This window comes from Bubalus kerabau, chromosome 5 (assembly GCF_029407905.1).
Source record: "Bubalus kerabau isolate K-KA32 ecotype Philippines breed swamp buffalo chromosome 5, PCC_UOA_SB_1v2, whole genome shotgun sequence".
In the NCBI taxonomy this organism is placed as follows: domain Eukaryota; kingdom Metazoa; phylum Chordata; class Mammalia; order Artiodactyla; family Bovidae; genus Bubalus; species Bubalus kerabau.
In genome coordinates, this window is record NC_073628.1 from 30,270,627 (window position 1) to 30,289,971 (window position 19,345).

General features: G+C 36.5%; 1 protein-coding gene across 14 annotated transcripts in view; it reads left to right on the top strand.

The window, feature by feature from the left end:
• The window catches only part of GAS2 (growth arrest specific 2), a 176,439-nt gene that overhangs the window by 32,559 nt on the left and 124,535 nt on the right, over positions 1-19,345 (top strand). For 6 of the 14 annotated variants that reach the window (XR_008714611.1, XR_008714613.1, XR_008714610.1 and 3 more), the window contains exons 1-2: positions 978-1,133; positions 7,751-7,915. Coding sequence is in view for 7 of the 14 variants with exons in the window: in XM_055581377.1 (XP_055437352.1) it covers positions 7,771-7,915 (145 nt within the window). In the remaining 7 variants the exon portion in view is untranslated. Of the gene's footprint in view, positions 1-977; positions 1,134-7,750; positions 7,916-19,345 lie in introns of those variants that run through there. The other 8 variants (XM_055581372.1, XM_055581374.1, XM_055581375.1 and 5 more) reach the window with 5 other exon arrangements.

Here is a 19,345-nt window from a genome sequence, read left to right on the forward strand (position 1 = left end):
ATGAATTTGACAGAGTTGAGCTTTTATTACATGGATAAACAAACGCTAGGTTAGCCTATGAATCAACCTCCTTTGGGGAGATTTTTGGATCCAAAGAGCAAGGTTTTGGAATCTGGAATTGTTTGGGGAGCCGAAGAGCCAGCTTGGCTTTGGAAGCATTAACTATCCTGGCAAGATTAAATTCTATAAGCAGAATAAACTGCCATTAGCCTAGCCCAGGGACTTCCTGGGGGATCAGATGGCAAGGCATCCGCCTGCAATGCGGGAGACCTGGGTTCCATTCCTGGGTTGGGAAGATCCCTTGCAGGAGGGCAGGGCAACCCACTCCAGTATTGTTGACTGGAGAATCTTCATAGACAGAGGAGACTGGAGGGCTACAGTCCATGGGGTCGCCAAGAGTCGGTCGTGACTGAGAGACTAAACACACACACACACACAGCCTAGCCCAGACATCCATAGAGGAGACAAAAGCAGAGGTTAACAGATTGTTTTCTACCTTATGGTATAATGGGGATTCTGTTTTCTACCTTATGGTGTAATGGGGTTAGGGAGAGGGAGTGGTTGTCCATTTTTCTCTCGTTAAACTTTTTGGAAATCAAAGCCTTTCCTCCCTACCACCCTTTTCATCTTCATCCTCTCAGCCCCTGCATCTTCATCCTCTTACAGTCAAGTGTTTGCAAAACTTTACCATCTCTCTTGTCATCTTCTTCCTCTCCCCAGGATCCCTCTCCAGGAAAGCCAGATCAACTCTGGGAGATCTTTGCCCAGGAAATAAGATCTGCATGTGTACAGGAACACCCATTAGGCTGCCTAGTGTTAAATAAAGGCTCAGACAGGTCGGAGGTGCCAGGCAGGCAGAGGAAGTCCACCTTCCCTCCCCACCTATCCCCTGAGATTCACAGAGGCCAGGCTGAGAACCATCCCATCTGCTCACTGCCTTTCTCTCCCAGCCTCTTAGCAGTGTGGACACTGATTAACTCCAGCTGGAATCTGGTTTGCCCAGCCTGTCTTTGAAATTGATCAATGAGTTCCTTCTCAAGGAATGCTCCCCCCTAACTGTGGAGGAGGAGGAGGTGGTGACTGTGGTGGTCCTCTCCAACATGGGCATCCTGGTTCTCAGTGCCTAAGACAAGGTAAGGGACAGATATCCGAGGCATGGGACAGGCAGCCTTTGCAATGCACACTGCAGGCTTTGCATACGCTCCCTGAGTGGGCTCTGAAAGCTTGCATTTCAGCTTGTGTGCTGCTAAACTTGGGGTTTAGTTCTTCATTTTAGCCCTAACCACCATACTTTGTGATGTGGGCTGTACTTTGCTGGGAAATAAATTTACAAGACACACTTTCATCTGGTACAAAAGGTTATGTGACTGCCACTGAGTTTCCTAGTATCTTGGTAGGAAATCTTAGTTAAACTTGCAGTTATGGCACAATGTCAGTTCTTCTATTTAAGTATCTTATGCATAATTTTAGGAAGGCCAAGGTTACCTTGGTTGAAGTCAAACAATGAGACTCTAACAAATTTGTTTGCAGAGGGAGTTAAAACTGGAGCCTGTGGTAAGGTTATTTTGGTATCTTTGTGGTTTTGATATGGTGGTACAGAGATCCTGCTGTTTCCTTTAATTTCTGCTAGACAGCTATCAAGATTTTCCACTCAGTGTTTTCTGACTAGAGAAAAGAACTGGAGAAAGGTAGAAAATATCTCTTGGCAAAAAGAGTAAGATGCTTGTGTAATGTTTCTGTCCTAAATCTTTTCAGAGTCAAGTCAGTTGAGTTTTTACTTACGCTCTCCCCTTACATGAGAGTACATATATATTCAACAGAATGTAGAACTCTGCTAACTCTCAACTACATTATAGTTATGGAAAACAGAAATCTTTTTTATTGCAAACAATGCACACACACACATACGTACACATACAACATCATCTTTTTATGAATTAAAGTTCAACTTAGATGAATTTGGATGTAAGTCCTTAAATATTCTAATTGATTAATGACTTTCAGATGGCTTTCTATTCAAATAAAGTCTGAAATTTATCTGGTAGGAGTCCAAGAACGAGCTAAATTGTTTGAAAAAATGGTTTAGTAGAATTTAAAAAAACAGCAAAGCTTTAAATATCTTTTATGCCAAGAAAATATAAGAAATTAATTCCCACTCAGTCTTAATTTTTTGGTTATGATTTGAGATGGAATTATTATTGCAGGTGTACCATCATTTGGTTCAAGGCAAATCATCATGGGGCTGAACGGTAAGAAAGAAACTCCTGAAAGAGAGTTAGCATTCTTTGAGTGTTAGCATATCCTAGCAGGAGGGCTTGGATAGGATACCTTTAATGACTGTGACTAAATAGACTTGTTACTTCGGCCAAAACATCTTAAGCCTACAGTCCCTTTTTAATTACCAGGAATTTGGCTGGTAAGTCTAAGATCCATTTGAGTTTAAAGATTTCATTACATAATTAGAAAAAGTAGTAACTAGTGTCATTTTGCCTTTATGCTTGGCACTTTTCAATTTCAGACAAGTTGCTCACTCCCCTTAGCCAGAAGCAAAGGTCCATTTACAAGATCTAAAATTACCTTCCTGGTTAAATTTTGGACTTTTATTCTCTGTAAAATTTTGCATTCCTGACATTGGTTGAGAATATATAGCTTTGTAGAGCTATTATTGGTCAGCCAAAATGAATCCCATAGATGTAAAGAACTCAGAATGATGAAAGAGCCATCTAGAGCCACCCTTGGTTGTTAATTTTTGAGTCTAACTTGAAAGATAGCATTTTCTACATTGGGAATTTTGAAGGGTGTTTGACTTAAGGTGTTTTTATTTATTTATTTTTCATTTCAAAAGAGTGTTATTGGCCTATTAAATTTGTTTTCTTCATGCTTTACTCCTATAGCACACAAAACTGACTAGATAAAAGTGAGGTCAATTCTCTAAATTAGAACAAAGGTAGCCTTTAGTGATAGGACCCTTGACTGTGGGTTCATTAGCACTCTGTTTTAAATGGCCACAGTTAGGCATCTGTGTGTGTGTGTGTCTGTTGGGGGGGGGGTGACATCTGTCACATTTAATTTAAAAGATACGGCATTCCTCGATCTTAATGGCTTATAAGTCTTTGCTGCTAAAATGAAGTGTAATATGTTACCAAAATTTGCTGTCAAAAACACATGTAAATTACCCATCTTGGAGCTCAACATTTCATTCATCATCTTGGGGTCTTCATACCTCTCAATATGAAGAAAAGTTGGGATTTTCAATTATTTATGGTTTTATTTCACCAATACTTTATCTTTTTTTTTGGCTGTACCATTCCTTTTCCAAAATCTTAGTTCCCTGACCGGGGATTGAACCCGCCCCTCAGTAGTGAAAGTGCAGAGTGCTAACCACTGGGACTGCCAGGAATTCTTCATCAATACTTTATCAGTTTTCATTTCTCCCCCTTATCCTTTGTCTTTTCTTAGTGATTTAGAGTTCTACAAAGTATCCCTATTTTGTTACAAAATTTCTTTTCTTTTAAAAATAAGTCAATGGAAGCTTTATTTTGGCATCTTTCCTATGGTGATGATTTCAATTTAGCAAGTATTTGTTGAATATAAAATATATGCCAAATACTAACACAAATATTTCATTTTCACAAGTATATGTGAGGTGTTAGCCTCCAATGTACATACTGGAGAACTCCAGTACAAAGAGAAAAAGTCACAGGGCTAGAATAGAACAACTACTAAATAGCAAGGTGGTACAGCTAGTATTTGACTTCAGAACTTCTGATTCCAGCTCTAATATTCTATTAATAAGGCTTCTTAACAGAATTAAATATCAGACAGTAGGGGTACATGTTTCACTTTGTTCTTATTTTTCTTTCTTTCCAATTTATTTTCCATGCAATAATGTGATTTTTTAAAATAACATCAACAAAGACTAGAGATAGATCAGAAACCATTTTGATTATAATCAAAGAACACCTCTAGGTGGCAAAAGTCTAGGTAACTTTTCTTCAGAGTCAAAACTGATGTCTTCAGCTGGGATTCTGAAACAACAGACTAAACCAAGTCTTTAAACATGTGATATTTTACTTACAGAGTCATTAATTTTTTCTTCTTCCCCCTGGGCTAGTTCAAGTCTCATCATATTCATAATGATTATTCCAGAATCACGTCTATGGAAAGAAAGAAAAAAAATACACACACACACATTCTTTGAAGAATTTTGTATTAAATTTCTGCATGTTTTTCCCTTTAAGTTTTATTTTTCTGAATTCCGAATCCTGAGGGTTGATTTATCCATTTTTCGATAGACCCATAAAGTTTGGAGAAGCCATAAAAGAAGCTTTTGAATCCTTACTCCTTTTTTTCAAAGCATAGATTTTGCTTTGTATTACCAAAGTTACTTACCAAGTTTTAAAATATTTAGATTATAGAAATTTTAATAGTAACATCTTCCAGTATTTAGATATGTTCTAGAAGAAAGTTTTTTCTTTCTTCAAAACCTATTTTTTTTCAAGTCAGTGTATCGTTCATCATTTCATTTCCTATCTTTAAAAGCTACCCCTTGGCATCTCTAGTGGTTTTCACATACTTTTGAATATATTCAAAAGATCAGAAATGACATTTTCCTTGTAATCTGTTCTTTGTGAGCTAATTCAACTCATTCAGATGGATTAAACATTTGTTGAAAATTATAAAACATTTATAATCCTGTAGTGATCTTTTTATCTGGATAATTTAAATTTATTTGAACTTTGCTCACCCCAATTTAATCCTTTCATTTGGAAACTGCTTCACCATGGGTAATTCTTTCACAGTCCAAATTTTGGTCCTGCTAGTTGGGTCCATGCCCATCGTTCCTGTTCATATCTCAGCTTCATTTAAATCCAAGACCACCAAGTAGTGACTCTCAGCTAAACCGTAGAGTCAAGCCAAGTTTGACGATGTTTTAAAATGTGAAAAAAGGATCAGAAGAATTTGGATGAAAATCCTAAGTTTTTTTCAAAAGGGACTTAAACAAGAAGAGTTCCTTAAACAAGAGTCCCTATCTATGAGTGACTTTGCTGCTGCTGCTGCTGCTAAGTCGCTTCAGTCGTGTCCGAATCTGTGTGACCCCATAGACGGCAGCCCACCAGGCTCCCCTGTACTTGGGATTCTCCAGGCAAGAACACTTAGATGTCTACATATTTGGCATATGTTTAATCGTTTAACTTCTATCAGATGCCAATTGCCCACTAAACTTTTCTCCACCTTTGTCACCTGGGAAAATATGATTCTGTTTTTTTTTTTTTATTTTTTAAATATAATTTTGATTATACACAAAGCAGTATAACAAGCATTGCTGAATTATTGTTTTGACTTAATAATCATCTGTAAATATTAGAAGATAGTTTGAATTACATTTCTGGCAAAATATGGGACAGACTACATGAGAAATAAATGTGCCACTGTCAAGGAAAATAAAAACTTCACTGTTTAGAAGTATTGAGGGGACAGATTGTGTCCCTCTGGCTCATTGAAACTGTTACATGCCATTAGGCTTACTGTAAACTATCCCTTGATGAATTCTCTGCTGGACAATGAGCTTAAGAATTTGAGGTGTCTTCTTGCTTTTACAAAGCAGAATAGGACTCTGATGCTTCAATGGAAGTTGCAGAGCCCATAATAGGATGTAGGTAAAGTTACTGAACTCCCACTTCTCACTTTCAGGAGAGTAGTGGGAGAGATTGTGTCTTGAGAAGAAAGGCATTTTAGAGGTAACCCTTTTAAGATTTCAATTAGTTATTTAAATGTATGAATCATGTGCTTAAATGTATTATTAAAATGCTTGTTTCTGAGGCTAGCTTAGCTTGTAGGGATCCTAAACACCTACTGGGAGGTGTTTTGTTTTACTGGTATTAGACCTATTTTTTAAAGAACTAGGGCAAAAATATTTTAGGCTTCTGGTTTAGTCACAGGTTTTGGAGAAAACTTTTAGGACTTTATATGAATAATCTCATGATAAATTGCAAAATAAAATAGACAATTGCAATATCCTGGCACCTATAATGACAATTTAGTAGAATAGGGCAAGGGGTGATAAAATATTGCACATTTTCACTAGTTACCACTTTAGAGATTTACAGAAGATATTTTCAAAGAAAATTTATAGTAATTCGTTTTGTGCAAAAAAAGAATTCAAAGCATAATTTGTTTGGAAATGAAATTGTGCTTTTAAATTATATATTGATGGCACTTTTTAGGTATTTATCGTGCTCCCTGCAGCCTTTTCTAAGGCTGCAGCAAAATGTTTGGAAGACCATCACATTTTACATTTTTGTGAATACCAATGTCTTATTTTTTTTTAAAGCTGTCTTTAAAAGACAAAAATTAACCTAGGCTGAGAAACGTTTGAGATTAATTCGAAAAGAATGCTATGTAAGGTTTCAAATTTTAAAACCAACAAGGCTATATACAACTTATACCAGTAAACTTAAAGTACCATTAGTAATAAATATAGCTGAAAACCCTATTATAGCATATAAACCTTACTTCTTGCCAGTTGCAAACATTTTCCTTTTATTCAGTCATAATACGTTTGGTTATTTTATAGGCACTATTTGCATATAGAATGGAGTTAAACACATAGTTAAACTTATGAGTTTATTACTTTACTGCCCCATTATTATATCTATAGTCTAAGGTCGTATAAATAATGCAAAAAATGAATGTAGTGTTACATTCAAGGCCAACTATATATTCATACATTTTTTCCCCCTGCAACCCACTTTGAGGACTGTGTTACTCATAGGTGAGTGAATTTATTTCTTGTTGTGTAGATATATGTAATTACTTTTATGCTAAAGATGATTACAAATAAACCCTGGTATGCAAAACTTATGAAGTGGGAAGGTACAAAGTAAGACAAAAGAAAGTCTGTGATGATATTTATTAGAATTAAGGTGTAATTCCTGAATTACAATATGGGTACTTGATGAAACTGTTATAAAATGTGTCATTCTGAAAACAGTAATGGTCTTAGAGTATGAAGACCCAAGTTCAAACCTGACTCTGCCATGATCTAACCCTATGATTTTGGTTGAGTCACCATTCCTCTTTGGGTTTTGTTTCCATTAACTATATATGCATACTTATAGCAGATCCATGTTTTTGCCGCAGAAATTAACACAACACTGTAAAGCAATTATTCTTCAATTAAAAATTTTTTAAAAAGTGCAAGCTCCCCTGTGTCCCACCCAACTCTTTTAAAGTGTAAGTACATGATCGCTTGGCCATCTCTAAAGAACCAAGTGCTATGCTTAATCTCATAGGTAATAGTTGGAAGAGTAGTGATCATATGTTGATAAGAAATTTTCTAAATACTGTCATTGCTAGTATTCAGTCCTAAAATTCTGTGGAAATTTATGGCTTCAAAAATTAACCCAAACAATGGAGGTTTACAATTTGGATACCAAAATTTTAATGGAATTTCTTGCTTTTAAAACTGACTTTTTTCCATATATGATGTTTTCTACAAGCATAGAGCTTACTGTTTGATTTTTCTATTTGACCTTTGATTGCTGCTGTTTCTGACCAAATAGTTGGTCAAAACTAACAAGGGCCAGTACTGATAGAGCAAACGGTTGTTTCCTGGGGGGTTAATAATTAATAACCTGACTTGTCATCCAAACGTCTGCAGATCGTGTTCCTTACTGTGCCATTTTTAGCAAGGTTTTAACAAGAGAAGTCTGTATAAAAAGCAATTGCTCTTTTGTTTCCAAAACAGGTATTACAAGTGGATAAATAATGTGCACTGCTCTGAGCCCAAAGGTACGCAGTGGACCTGGCCTTTCTGATATGCATCAGTATAGCCAGTGGCTGGCCAGCAGACATGAAGCTAATTTGCTGCCGATGAAAGAAGATCTGGCCTTGTGGTTAACCAATCTGTTAGGTAAGGTTATAAGACCTTGTTTTGTCAGCAAAGATAACAAGTTTATTCCCCCTGCTCCTGTAATATCCTTCTCCTAAGCATGTGACAGCACCTTAGAAAGAAAAACTTTCATCAGTTTCATTTTGCATCTGGGATACCTGAAGCACATGGAAAATTTAAATGGATTTCCCAATGTCTCTTACATTAACTGTGCTTAGTTATTCCAATATAATGCATTGGATTGTGGAACTATGTGGTCAAATTGCTTATTTTATCTACACGCTTGCTGATCTGATTTATTTTTACTTTTCTTTCATGCAACTGGCCAGTTTGGCCTATTCTTTCGACACTGCACAAGAGCCACAGTCTGTAAAATCTGGCTTCTAAAACTTGGTTTCTTTGCTCTCATTTTATAATACATCTTCTGTTGTTTAGTCGCTAAGTCATGTCCAACTCTCTAAAACTGCTGAAAACCCAGACTCTGGAACAATGACTCCTCTCCTTTGTCCAAATGAGCTGACTGGAGTCATCCAACCTTGAACTAAAATTTTTCTTTTCATTGCACTTTTATTTTTAAATACTTTTCCAAAAGGACTGTCTTTGAGAAAAATATTGCTTCCTGCTAAGGCTGCCTCTTTTTTTTTTGTTTTGTTTCTACTGTGCTGGCATAGTCATAGAATACAATTTCAACCATGTGCAGAGTAGAATCATACAGTTAAAGGATCATCATATAAAACAATACTATTTCACTAGTAATTTTTCACAGAGGACAAAAATGATTTAAGCCCTGAAAAAAGGATCCTTATAGAGTTCATAAAATATAAGATTTGAATATTGAATATACATAGGATTTGCATGGTGCTTTATCATTTACAGAAAGGATTTCACCAACATGATCTTATTATTGAAAGGATTCCTTCAAGGTAAATGTTGTTGTTCTCACTTTTTAGCCACTGAAATGAAAGAGTTTAAGAGAAGAGCACCCTGCGGATCTGAAATTTAACAAGGTTTGGTGAGGTTTGAGCACACTTTAGCAAGATTTTTGTTTTTGCTCACCATGGCCCTGGATTTTTATGTTGCTTTTCATTTTGTAAGCCTTTATCCTAGAGTTTCCTTTTTCTTCACGTTTTCAACAGTTTTATATCATCTAACCAGAGCTACCACATATATAAATGCAGGTGGTATCTTTTGTGAGGAAGCCTAATTAAGGGGTGAGAGGAGAAATGTAGAAGGCATCCTTAACATCCATCATGCCCCAGAAATAACCATCACTGTGCTATGGAACTGTATCCACCAGAAGGAAGGGCCATCTTTCATTTATTCAAGGGAAAAGCATTTATCTCCATTATACAGAGGAACTCAGTTTAACTTAAACAGATGGGTTTCCTCCCTCTTTTGTGTGTTCACTGATTATTGTTTTATTAGCATTTTATTGACTTCAAGCTGTTTTCATTTATGGGCTCTCACAAGCATGGCAGTGTATAAAGTAAGGCACAGACTTGGCATAAACTGCCTGTGTTTGAACCCCAGATCTGCCAATTACTAGCATTACAATCTTGGGCAAGTAATTTAATCTCTGTGCTTCAGTTTCCTCATTTATGAAGTGGTAATGAGAGTAGGGTTGCAGTGAGATTAAATAATTAAAATATGTACACTACTTAGAATAGTGCCTGACATAAACTCTATGTGTGGTGGTGTTATTCCATTTATTCAGCCTGGTGATACAATTAATTTGATTTGGTGAGTAAGTTTATTCATTTATTCAACAAATATTTGCATATGCAGCAGCATAATGTATTATTTGAATAAAATGGACTCTGGAATCAGAATGCTTGAATTCAAATCTCATTTCCATCACTTACTAGCTTTGTGATATCAGGTAAGTATCTGAATGTGCTTGGGTTTTGTCATCTGTTAAATAAGTGTAATACTAGTATTGGAAAAGACTCTGATGCTGGGAGGGATTGGGGGCAGGAGGAGAAGGGGGTGACAGAGGATGAGGTGGCTGGATGGCATCACTGACTCGATGGACGTGAGTCTGAGTGAACTGCGGGGGTTGGTGATGAACAGGGAGGCCTGGCGTGCTGCGATTCATGGGGTTGCAAAGAGTCGGACATGGCTGAGCGACTGAACTGAACTGAACTAGTACCAACCTCAGGAGGATTGTTGTAGAGTCAGCTGAGATCATCAGTTTTAGAACAACGTCTGGCATATAGTAATCAGCTAACTATGGTAAATACTAGCTTTTGTGTTTATTGTATTGCAGCACAGTCTTCTGAGTACTACAGGGTGGAGTGGTGATTAGGAATAGGCAGATTGCCTGTTCTTATAGAGCTTGGAGTAGATTGAATATGAAATTAATATTAAATAAGTGACAATGAATAATTAATTGGATTTGCTATAAACTGTATAAGATATAGATTGTAATAAGAATGTAAAAACAAGGAGGTGGGAGTGAGGCAAATAAACAAATAAGGGCTTGGGGGAAATCCTTTTTAAGGCCCTTCGTTGTTGGCTCAGATAGTAAAGAATCTGCCTGCAATGCCAGAGACCTGAGTTCGATCCCTGGGTTGGGAAGATCCCCTGGAGAAGGGAATGGCTACCCACTCCAGTGTTCTTGCCTGGAGAATCCCCATGGACAGGGGAGCCTTGCAGGCTACAGTCCAGGGAGTTGCAGAGTCAGACATGACTGAGTGACTTTTGCTTCACATATTGGAAACTGAGATCTAAAGAATAATTAATAGCTAAGCAGACAAATCATGGGAAAGAGCCTGGATAGAGAGAAAGGTATGTGTTGGATAGGAAGGAGTTTGGTGTGTTGTAAGAACAGAATGAAAGCTTGTGTCAACAGCATAGATTAAAGGAGAGGGGCAGGGAGATATATGAGATTTGTTGGACCTAGAGCATGTGCTGCTTTGAAGACCAGGTTGAGGAGCTTATAATTTATTGCGTGATCTATGAGGAGTCCCTGAAATGTTCTAGGCAGGGAGAAATCATGATTAATTAGAGTATAGCCTGATTACACAGGTATGTTTCAAAGTCCCATGATTTTTCATCAGAAGCATTTTATTTGGTGAATGTGATCTTTTACAAAGTAGCTTGATCAGTGTGAGCAGCCCACGACAGCCTCGAAGAATAGAGAGTCAGTGTATGTGTAATGGAAATATCCTTGGACTAAAAGTCAGGAGACCTGGCTTCTAACTGGGAGTCAGGAGACCTGGCTTCTGGTTCTGGCTCTGGCACTGGGTAGGAAACTTGCCCAAAGTCACTCAGCTATCTTTTCTGGGCTCAGTGTCCCCAACCATAAAATGAAGGGATTGGAGTAGACAATCTCTAATGTCCATTCCAGTTCCAAAAGTCTAGGTTTCCAAGAAATCCATCTCTTAAGACCCAGTTTAAAATCATCAATAGGCACAAACAAGGAGAAACCAATTTACATAAATGAATAATCGTTCTTTTAAAGAATAAGAAGGCTAATGTTTTCAATATTAGTTGTTGGTAACACAAATGCAACCAACAGCTTGTGAAATTTTCTCAGAAAAAAAAAAAATCTTAAAAGAATCTCAAAGTACCACCTTCTGTTAACTTGAATTTATAAGAGTAGAAAATAATAAATTTTAAGTAAATATCCTCATGGTGACCTGGAAAGTAGACCAATAGCTTGAGATTATTTAAAATGATAAAGCATTCAGAGGTAATAAAATACATTATGTTCTAGAATGGTGATAATAAGGAAGGGAGAAAAATATATGGCTATGATATATTTTTATTACACATGATAGATACAATTAACATTCGTATATTTTAGAAGGGAGCCATTAAAGCAAATTTTAAGATTATTTTTACTAGTCATTTTGTCACCCCAGAAATATTTGCAAATTTTATTATACAACCTTCTTTCAATTTTTAATTTTTATCTTCTTGAAGGTTAGGGATAGTTGGTTGAAGCCTAGAGACAAAAGGTTAAAAGTAGTTTCAAAATTCATCCAATCTCCCAATAAAGCATTTGAATTTTTTGGTGAGGTAGAAATTCACATACTAAATTAAAGCTTTTAATAAGATTTTACCATTGTAGTTTGGACCTTACTTGTAGAAAAATTTCTTATTTCTTTTTAGTAATACTTGACTAAACTGTAACTTTTTTTCTTCTATGTATTTCAATAAATATTAATGATATTCTGAATTCATATTTTTTGTTCCTACATATCAAGTGTCCATTAAAAGATGGAGCTTCTTAAAGAACACTCATTTTGCATTCAGGTTTTTGGGTGGATAAAAATTATTTGATAGAGAAGAAAGTTGTTTCACTGATTCATGCTGCTGCTGCCGCTAAGTCGCATCAGTCGTGTCCGACTCTGTGCGACCCCATAGACGAAAACCCACCAGGTTCCTCTGTCCCTGGGATTCTCCAGGCAAGAACACTGGAGTGGGTTGCCATTTCCTTCTCCAATGCATGAAAGTGAAGTGTAAGTGAAGTCGCTTAGTCAAGTTCGACTCTTAGCGACCCCATGGACTGTAGCCTACCAGGCCCCTCTGTCCATGGGATTTCCCAGGCAAGAGTACTGGAGTGGGGTGCCATTGCCTTCTCCTCACTGATTCATAGAGCAATATTAAAATTTATGCCCTAAAGTAACAATAGCAAATTTGTAATAGCTAATTTTTAGACTAAAATTTGGACTTCCCTGGTGGTGCGGTGGTAAAAGAATCTGCCTGTCAAATATGCACGAGACACAGGTTTGATCCCTGGGTTGGGAAGATCCCCTGGAACAGGAAATGGCAACCCACTCTAGTATTCTTGCCTGGAAAATTTCATGAAGAGAGGAGCCTAATGGGCTACAGTCCATGGAGTAGCAAAGAGTCAGACACAACTAACCACGCACGTATAGCAATGGCAGACTAAAAATTTTATATTATGATATAAACCTGTCTTACGATAAATAGTGAAGGTGAATAAATTGTCATAATAGTTAGGATTTGTTTATAGGGTAGCATACCAGTCTGATTCATGAGAAAATCACCAGGTGATATTTACTGACTACTCCTATATCTTTGTAGTCCAAGTATGGTTTCTAATAGCTGGCACTGTGGAGTTTTATGACCAATATTTAGAAAAGACAGCAAAATAAACCTGAAGCAAAAGAATCTTGCCTCTTAAACATTTATCTGACCATTATCCCTTGCTATATATTAAATATACACATTTGATTTCTGTTTTTGTTTTTGTTTTGGCTTTCTGTTTTTGTTATTTTTGTTCATGATTTGTTAATTATGTCCTTCAGACATATTTGAACATCAAATGATTATACAAATAAACCTTGGGGAGAGACTTGTCACTTTGAGTAAGCAGTATGTTATTAAATTAATAGTCCCAGATTATAGCAACTACTTATCATTTAAATAGATGAGACACATTCTATGTATTTCATGATTTTGGGGCTTAGGCTTCCCTGGTGACTCAGTGGTAAAGAATCTGCCTGCAATGCAGGAGACACAGGAGGCACGGGTTTGATCCCTGAGTGGGGAAGATGCCCTTGAGGAGGGCATGGCGACCCACTCCAGTATTCCTGCCAGAAAATCCTGTGGACAGAGGAGCCTGGCGGGCTGTGAATAGGACATAACTGAAGTGACTGAGCATACACGCACACATCATTGTTGATGGTCTACTGAAGACTGTTGTTGACTTAACTTTGAAATAAATATAGTAACATGCTGCTGCTGCTGCTATGTCTCTTCAGTCATGTCCGACTCTGTGCGACCCCATAGACGGCAGCCCACCAGGCTCCGCCGTCCCTGGGATTTTCCAGGCAAGAGTGCTGGAGTGGGTTGCCATTACCTTCTCCATATACTAACATAAATGTTCTCAAATTATTTATTTAATTTGTATTTCTTTAATCATTTGAAAATGATGGTCTACCTTTATCTTCAATTATTTGTTTAATAACACCACATAAATCACATGGGAGTATACTTTTGAAAAAAGATTGCAGGTGTTAAACATCACAGAAATTGATATTGTTCTTAAGGATTTTAATTTGTTAGAGTATAGGTGTATATGTTTGGATATATGCAGGGACTTTGAGTAAATCAAAAGATATATGACAAATCAAGCTAAGCTAAATTGATTTTACTTATAATTAGAAATGCATTATGACAGTTGATGTTATAGTGATTTCCCCTTTCTTAGACTTTCCTAGATGCACATAAAAGAAAATTCAGTTGTTATATGCTTACTGTGATCAATATATTGGGTTGGCCAACAAGTCTGTTTGTGTTTTTCTGTACCATCTTATGGAAAAACCTGAATGAACTTTTTGGCCAACCTATTTTAATATTTTTATTTTTTCAGTTATTTCTAAAAATCCCATTTTTAGCATTAAAAAGTTAAGCACCTATTTAGTGGAGTTGCTGCTGTCTAACAAGGTAGGAACAGCTCTCTTTTCTTTTTTCGTAAAACCATTTTACTAAGTACTTATCCTGCAGAGAGCTCATATTCTTGATGTAGTCAATAAAAATTCCTTAGGAAAGGTGGTATCTTATGCTAGTTCAGAAGTTTAAAGAATCAAGTTTATGTTCACAAGTTGACAGCTTTCAGAGCAGTTACTCCCTAATTCTTTTTACCCAACTTTTCCAGTGGAAGCGACTCTGTCTTTTCTTGATACAAATGAGGGGTAGACTCTGAATCTGTGTGGAGCAGGTGCTGATCTAGGGTTTCTGGGTATAATCCATCATTTCCTATCTTACAACCTTTGCATTTCAGTCTCAAGACACTAATTTGCATTGATAGCAGACAAGTTGCTTTGAGTTCTCTAATTGGATAAGTAGACCATGATTGAGAGGTGCAGTGGAGACTGGAGTAGAATTTGATCATATCTGGATCACTCTTAAGATAAAATATACCAGTTTTCTTATGCAATGAATCAGGCTACATATCAGGGCATGCGTGTGTTTGTGTTAAGTTGCTTCAGTCATGTCCGATTCTTTGTGACCCTGTGAACTGTAGCCTATCAGGCTTCTCTGTCCATAGGATTCTCTAGTCAAGAATACTGCAAGGTTGCTATTTCCTACTCCAGGGGATCTACCCAACTCGAGATGGAACCTGCATCTCTCATGTCTGCCCTGCAGCGGCCAGTGGGTTCTTTACCACTAGGGCCACATAAAAAGCCCTTGCATATCAGAGCATGCCTAAATGGTATTCTCCATCATTCACCAGTCTGAAAGCTGGACTGCTGTTCATTTCTTGGCACCACTATCTTCAACCCCATTCTGTCTTGTTTTGTTTCTGAGGGAGTTTCGTGAGAGAAAGATTCTGTGAAGTTTTCTACAAAGAAAAAGACAACTGCATTAGAGAGAATGCACTATTATAGGAAATAGTCATTTGTATATTTAGCAAATGCTAACCAAGCATGGTGGTTAAGAACATAGACTCTATAACTAGACTTTTTGGGTTAAAGAGCCAGATTCACTGTGTGAGCTTAAGCAAGTTATTTAATCTAAATACATCAATTTCATCATCTGTAAAATGGATACAATATAAATGCCCTGCGGTTTTGTGAGATTAAAAACATGAATTCATGTAAAGTGCTTGACATATAGTGAGAACTCAAATGTTAAATATCATTATTAGATTCTGTCATATTTTAGGAAACTGCTAACTTACTAGGAGGAAAACATTATTTCCTAGCAAAATAAAAGATAAAGGTGATAATCTTTATGGAAATGATGGCTAGCACACATTTCTGGGAGAAATACACTTGTATGTACAAGTATGTGCTGATTTTACTTACCTGACAAAATATTTCAGTAGATGATTATCTCATATCATTGTGCCCTCATATTTTAAGAGGAAGTGACTGATCATAATATTTAACCAACCTCCCTGATCTCTGTCTGCTGGCACTGGTCATGACTGAACTGATGGTATGAAGATCAAAGTCCAGAATTATGAACCCAGAAAATAAAGATATTTCTTCTAGACTTGGCTATTTTGAGTTAACCTTCAAGCCAATAATATAGACAACCCAGTGTGGGCTGGTACGCCACCATCATTTAATTGTATCTATTCATTACCCCTTCTTTCCCTAATTATGCAAAAAAAAAAAAAAAGGAAAGATAGGATTGGGGAAGAAATAAATCTATGATACTAGAATACTACTATTTCTAGCATGCATCATCTAATGTCTCAAGCCAGCTACACAATTTATATTAAAGATCTGGTTCTGCCTGACAGAGATTTTACCTTTGTATAGAGTTCCCTTGAGAAATTGTAATTAGTAATTCGTAGTCTATTCTGTTGGATTTGTTATGATTAAAATCAATCAACTTTATATTCTGTTTTTAATATATTTTTGGTAATATTAATGCAGAAAGTATGATAATATATCATCCCATATAAGGATTATAGTTGATTTCTTAAAATTATACACTATATTTAAAGTATATATTTTATGATTCTTAATTGTTGGATGGAAAATATGTTATATGTGAAGGTTTAAAAAAATTCTCTGCTTGCACTTTTCCTTCATTTGAGTCATACATTTCAGCCATGAAGTATGTAATAGTGTCTGCTTTAGCCAAAAGAAAAAGTCCCACCTTTTGGAGCTATAAAATTTACAGAATTGAAAGCTGGCACCTAATATATTTTTCATTAGGTACAGATGTTTAATGTAAAATTCCTCAAATATTCATGAAAAGCAGGATAACAAAAATTTTTTCAGGTATAATTCAGAAAAAATAAAAGTCATACCTTTTGGTAAATTGCTAATGACTTTTTAATGAATGTCATTTTTCTTTTTATGACTTAGAAGTTCTTTTAAATTTACTGTACCCTTGTCACTTAACATTATAATAGAATCTTTAAGTTTAGGTAAAGTTTACCTTCTTTACCTTGACATATTAAAAAAATATTTCTAATATTTATTTTTTATGCTTGTTTGTAAAATAACTTTCTTATTATTGTTAGAAAATACAATCCAATATGGTGAATATATAATAAAAATTCTGTTATGCTGGCTTTTTATATCTTGAGACTACTACTTTAATTCCTTAATTGAGTTGAACTGCATACAGTTTTGAAATAGTAATAGTTCTGTATAGACTATCTCTGTGGTGAGTACTTAGAGCTACTGATGTTTTGCCACCTGCAGAAATCATTATCCTAACTGAGGGCTAAAATGTGAACTATCCAGTAGGGAAAAAAGAACATAAAAAAAGTAATTCTTTTTCCTCTTTCACCTGCCCTTCCCCCCCAAACTATAAAAAAAATCATTTAAAACAGATGTTTCTTAAAGACCAAATGAATTAGATATTGTGAGTTTAACTTTAAGCCAGTAGTTTATCTCTTGTTCCAGTTGGTTTATATTTAAGTGTTTGCAGAATTGAACTACATACATTTTTCTCAAGATAAAATGTAATCCTATGACTCTCTGTGTAAAACTTTAAAATACCTCCTTTTTATTTTTTTGCCTTAACTACTTTTCACAAAAATAATGCCCAACATTTTCTCAGAGTTTTACAAGAGTTTGTTTCTTCATTTGTTAATTCACATGCCCACTGAACAAATTTACTAGGTTCATTCTATGTAAGTAACATTCTGCTTACCTCTCTAGGAACACACATGCAAAATGATATATACCTCTAAAGGTTTTTAATGTACTGATGATGACAGGAACTTTATGCAAAGCATATCAGCCATAAAGGAAGTTTGATGAGTGTCAGACTGAGTGATACTCATGAGTATGAACATACAGAAAGGCAATCAATTGTATGCTTGGAGAATCTCTCTGTATTTCTGATTAAAAGTAGAATTTGGCTAGGCAGATAAAAGATAAGGGGGTGTTGCAGGCAGAGGCCATGCCTAGAACAAAGGCATCAGAGTGGAAATGGCAAGGTCTGCTAATGGACCTGTGAAGGCAGGGTGCAGACCAGGAGCAAGGTATAAGGCCATTCAAATAGAAAGGTGGACTAGCAACATATGAGAAGACTTAGGATACTGGATTACAGTGTATATGTTTTATCTTTTAGGTAGAAGAGAAGATTAGGGACTATGCCACAAAGATGAAGATTGACTCAGTGAGGATTGTGTTTAGCAATATTAACTTTGGTGGTGATTATATGTTCTGGAGACAGAAGTTGAGGATTTGAAGACTAGTCATTGATCTTGTTGATTGAGTTTAGGTATCAGATTATGAATATTTTTTATTAAGATTATGGTTCTAGAAACAGAAGGAAACATGCATTCTGAGAATTACAAAACTAGGAAAAGTAAAGCGCATTGGGAAGGGAGTTTTGAGGAACATTTAAGGAAGAGATTAATGGTTTTATAGAGCTGAGGGGATGAAGCAATCAGGAGAGATAAAGAATACAGTTTCTTTGGGGGGTTGACAAAAATGTACTAACATTGAGTGTGATGATAATTGTACAATTCTGTGAATATATTCAAATTCATTGAATTATGTACTTTGACGGAGAAGGCAATGGCACCCCACTCTAGTACTCTTTCTTGGAAAATCCCATGGATGGAGGAGCCTGGTAGGCTGCAGTCCATGGTGTCGCTAAGAGTCGGACACGACTGAGCGACTTCCCTTTCACTTTTCACTTTCATGCATTGGAGGAGGAAATGGCAACCCACTCTGGTGTTCTTGCCTGGAGAATCCCAGGGACGGGGAAGCCTGGTGGGCTGCCGTCCATGGGGTCGCACAGAGTCGGACATGACTGAAGTGACTTAGCATGTACTTTGAATGTGTGAGTTGTAAGATATGTGAATCATATCCCAATAAAGCTTTTACAAAGTGAAAGAAAAACAGAAGAAAGAAAATATACTTTGGGAGCATGTAAGAAAGAAGGAAAATAACTTTTACCCATTGAAATGTCAGGGATGGATAACTGTGAATTATGTTCATAAGACTGGTAATTGAAGCTATGGATGTTTGTGAGGAGAGGCAAAAAAGCAGGGATATGAACTTGCTAATTCCACACTTGAAGCACTGGGTCAGAAAGGGGAGGAATGGTTAGAGGGATAGTGATTTCTTATAGAGAGTTTATTACTTGCATTAACTTTACCTGTATTATTGTGTCGACTTAAAAAAATGGACAAAGTGAGAGTTGTGAGTTAAGTTTTATGTGGGGCAAAATGAGGACTGCGGCCGAGAAGACAGCACCTCAGATAGCTCTGAGAGACTGCTCTGAAGAGGCAGGGAGGAAAGGTCAGTACATATGTGATTTTGGTGAAAGGGAAATACATGCAATCAAGTACATATTTTTCCAGAAGGTTTCTGCTAGTCTCATGAAACTTTTTGCTAGTCATGAGAAACAGTGGCCACTGTGAAGGATTTCAGTGTTTTTCTAGATATGAGGGGTTTTCCCTGGTGGCTCAGAGGGTAAACAATCTGCCTGCAATGAGGAAGACATGGGTTCGTTCCTTGGGTTGGGAAGATCCCCTGGAGAAGGAAATGG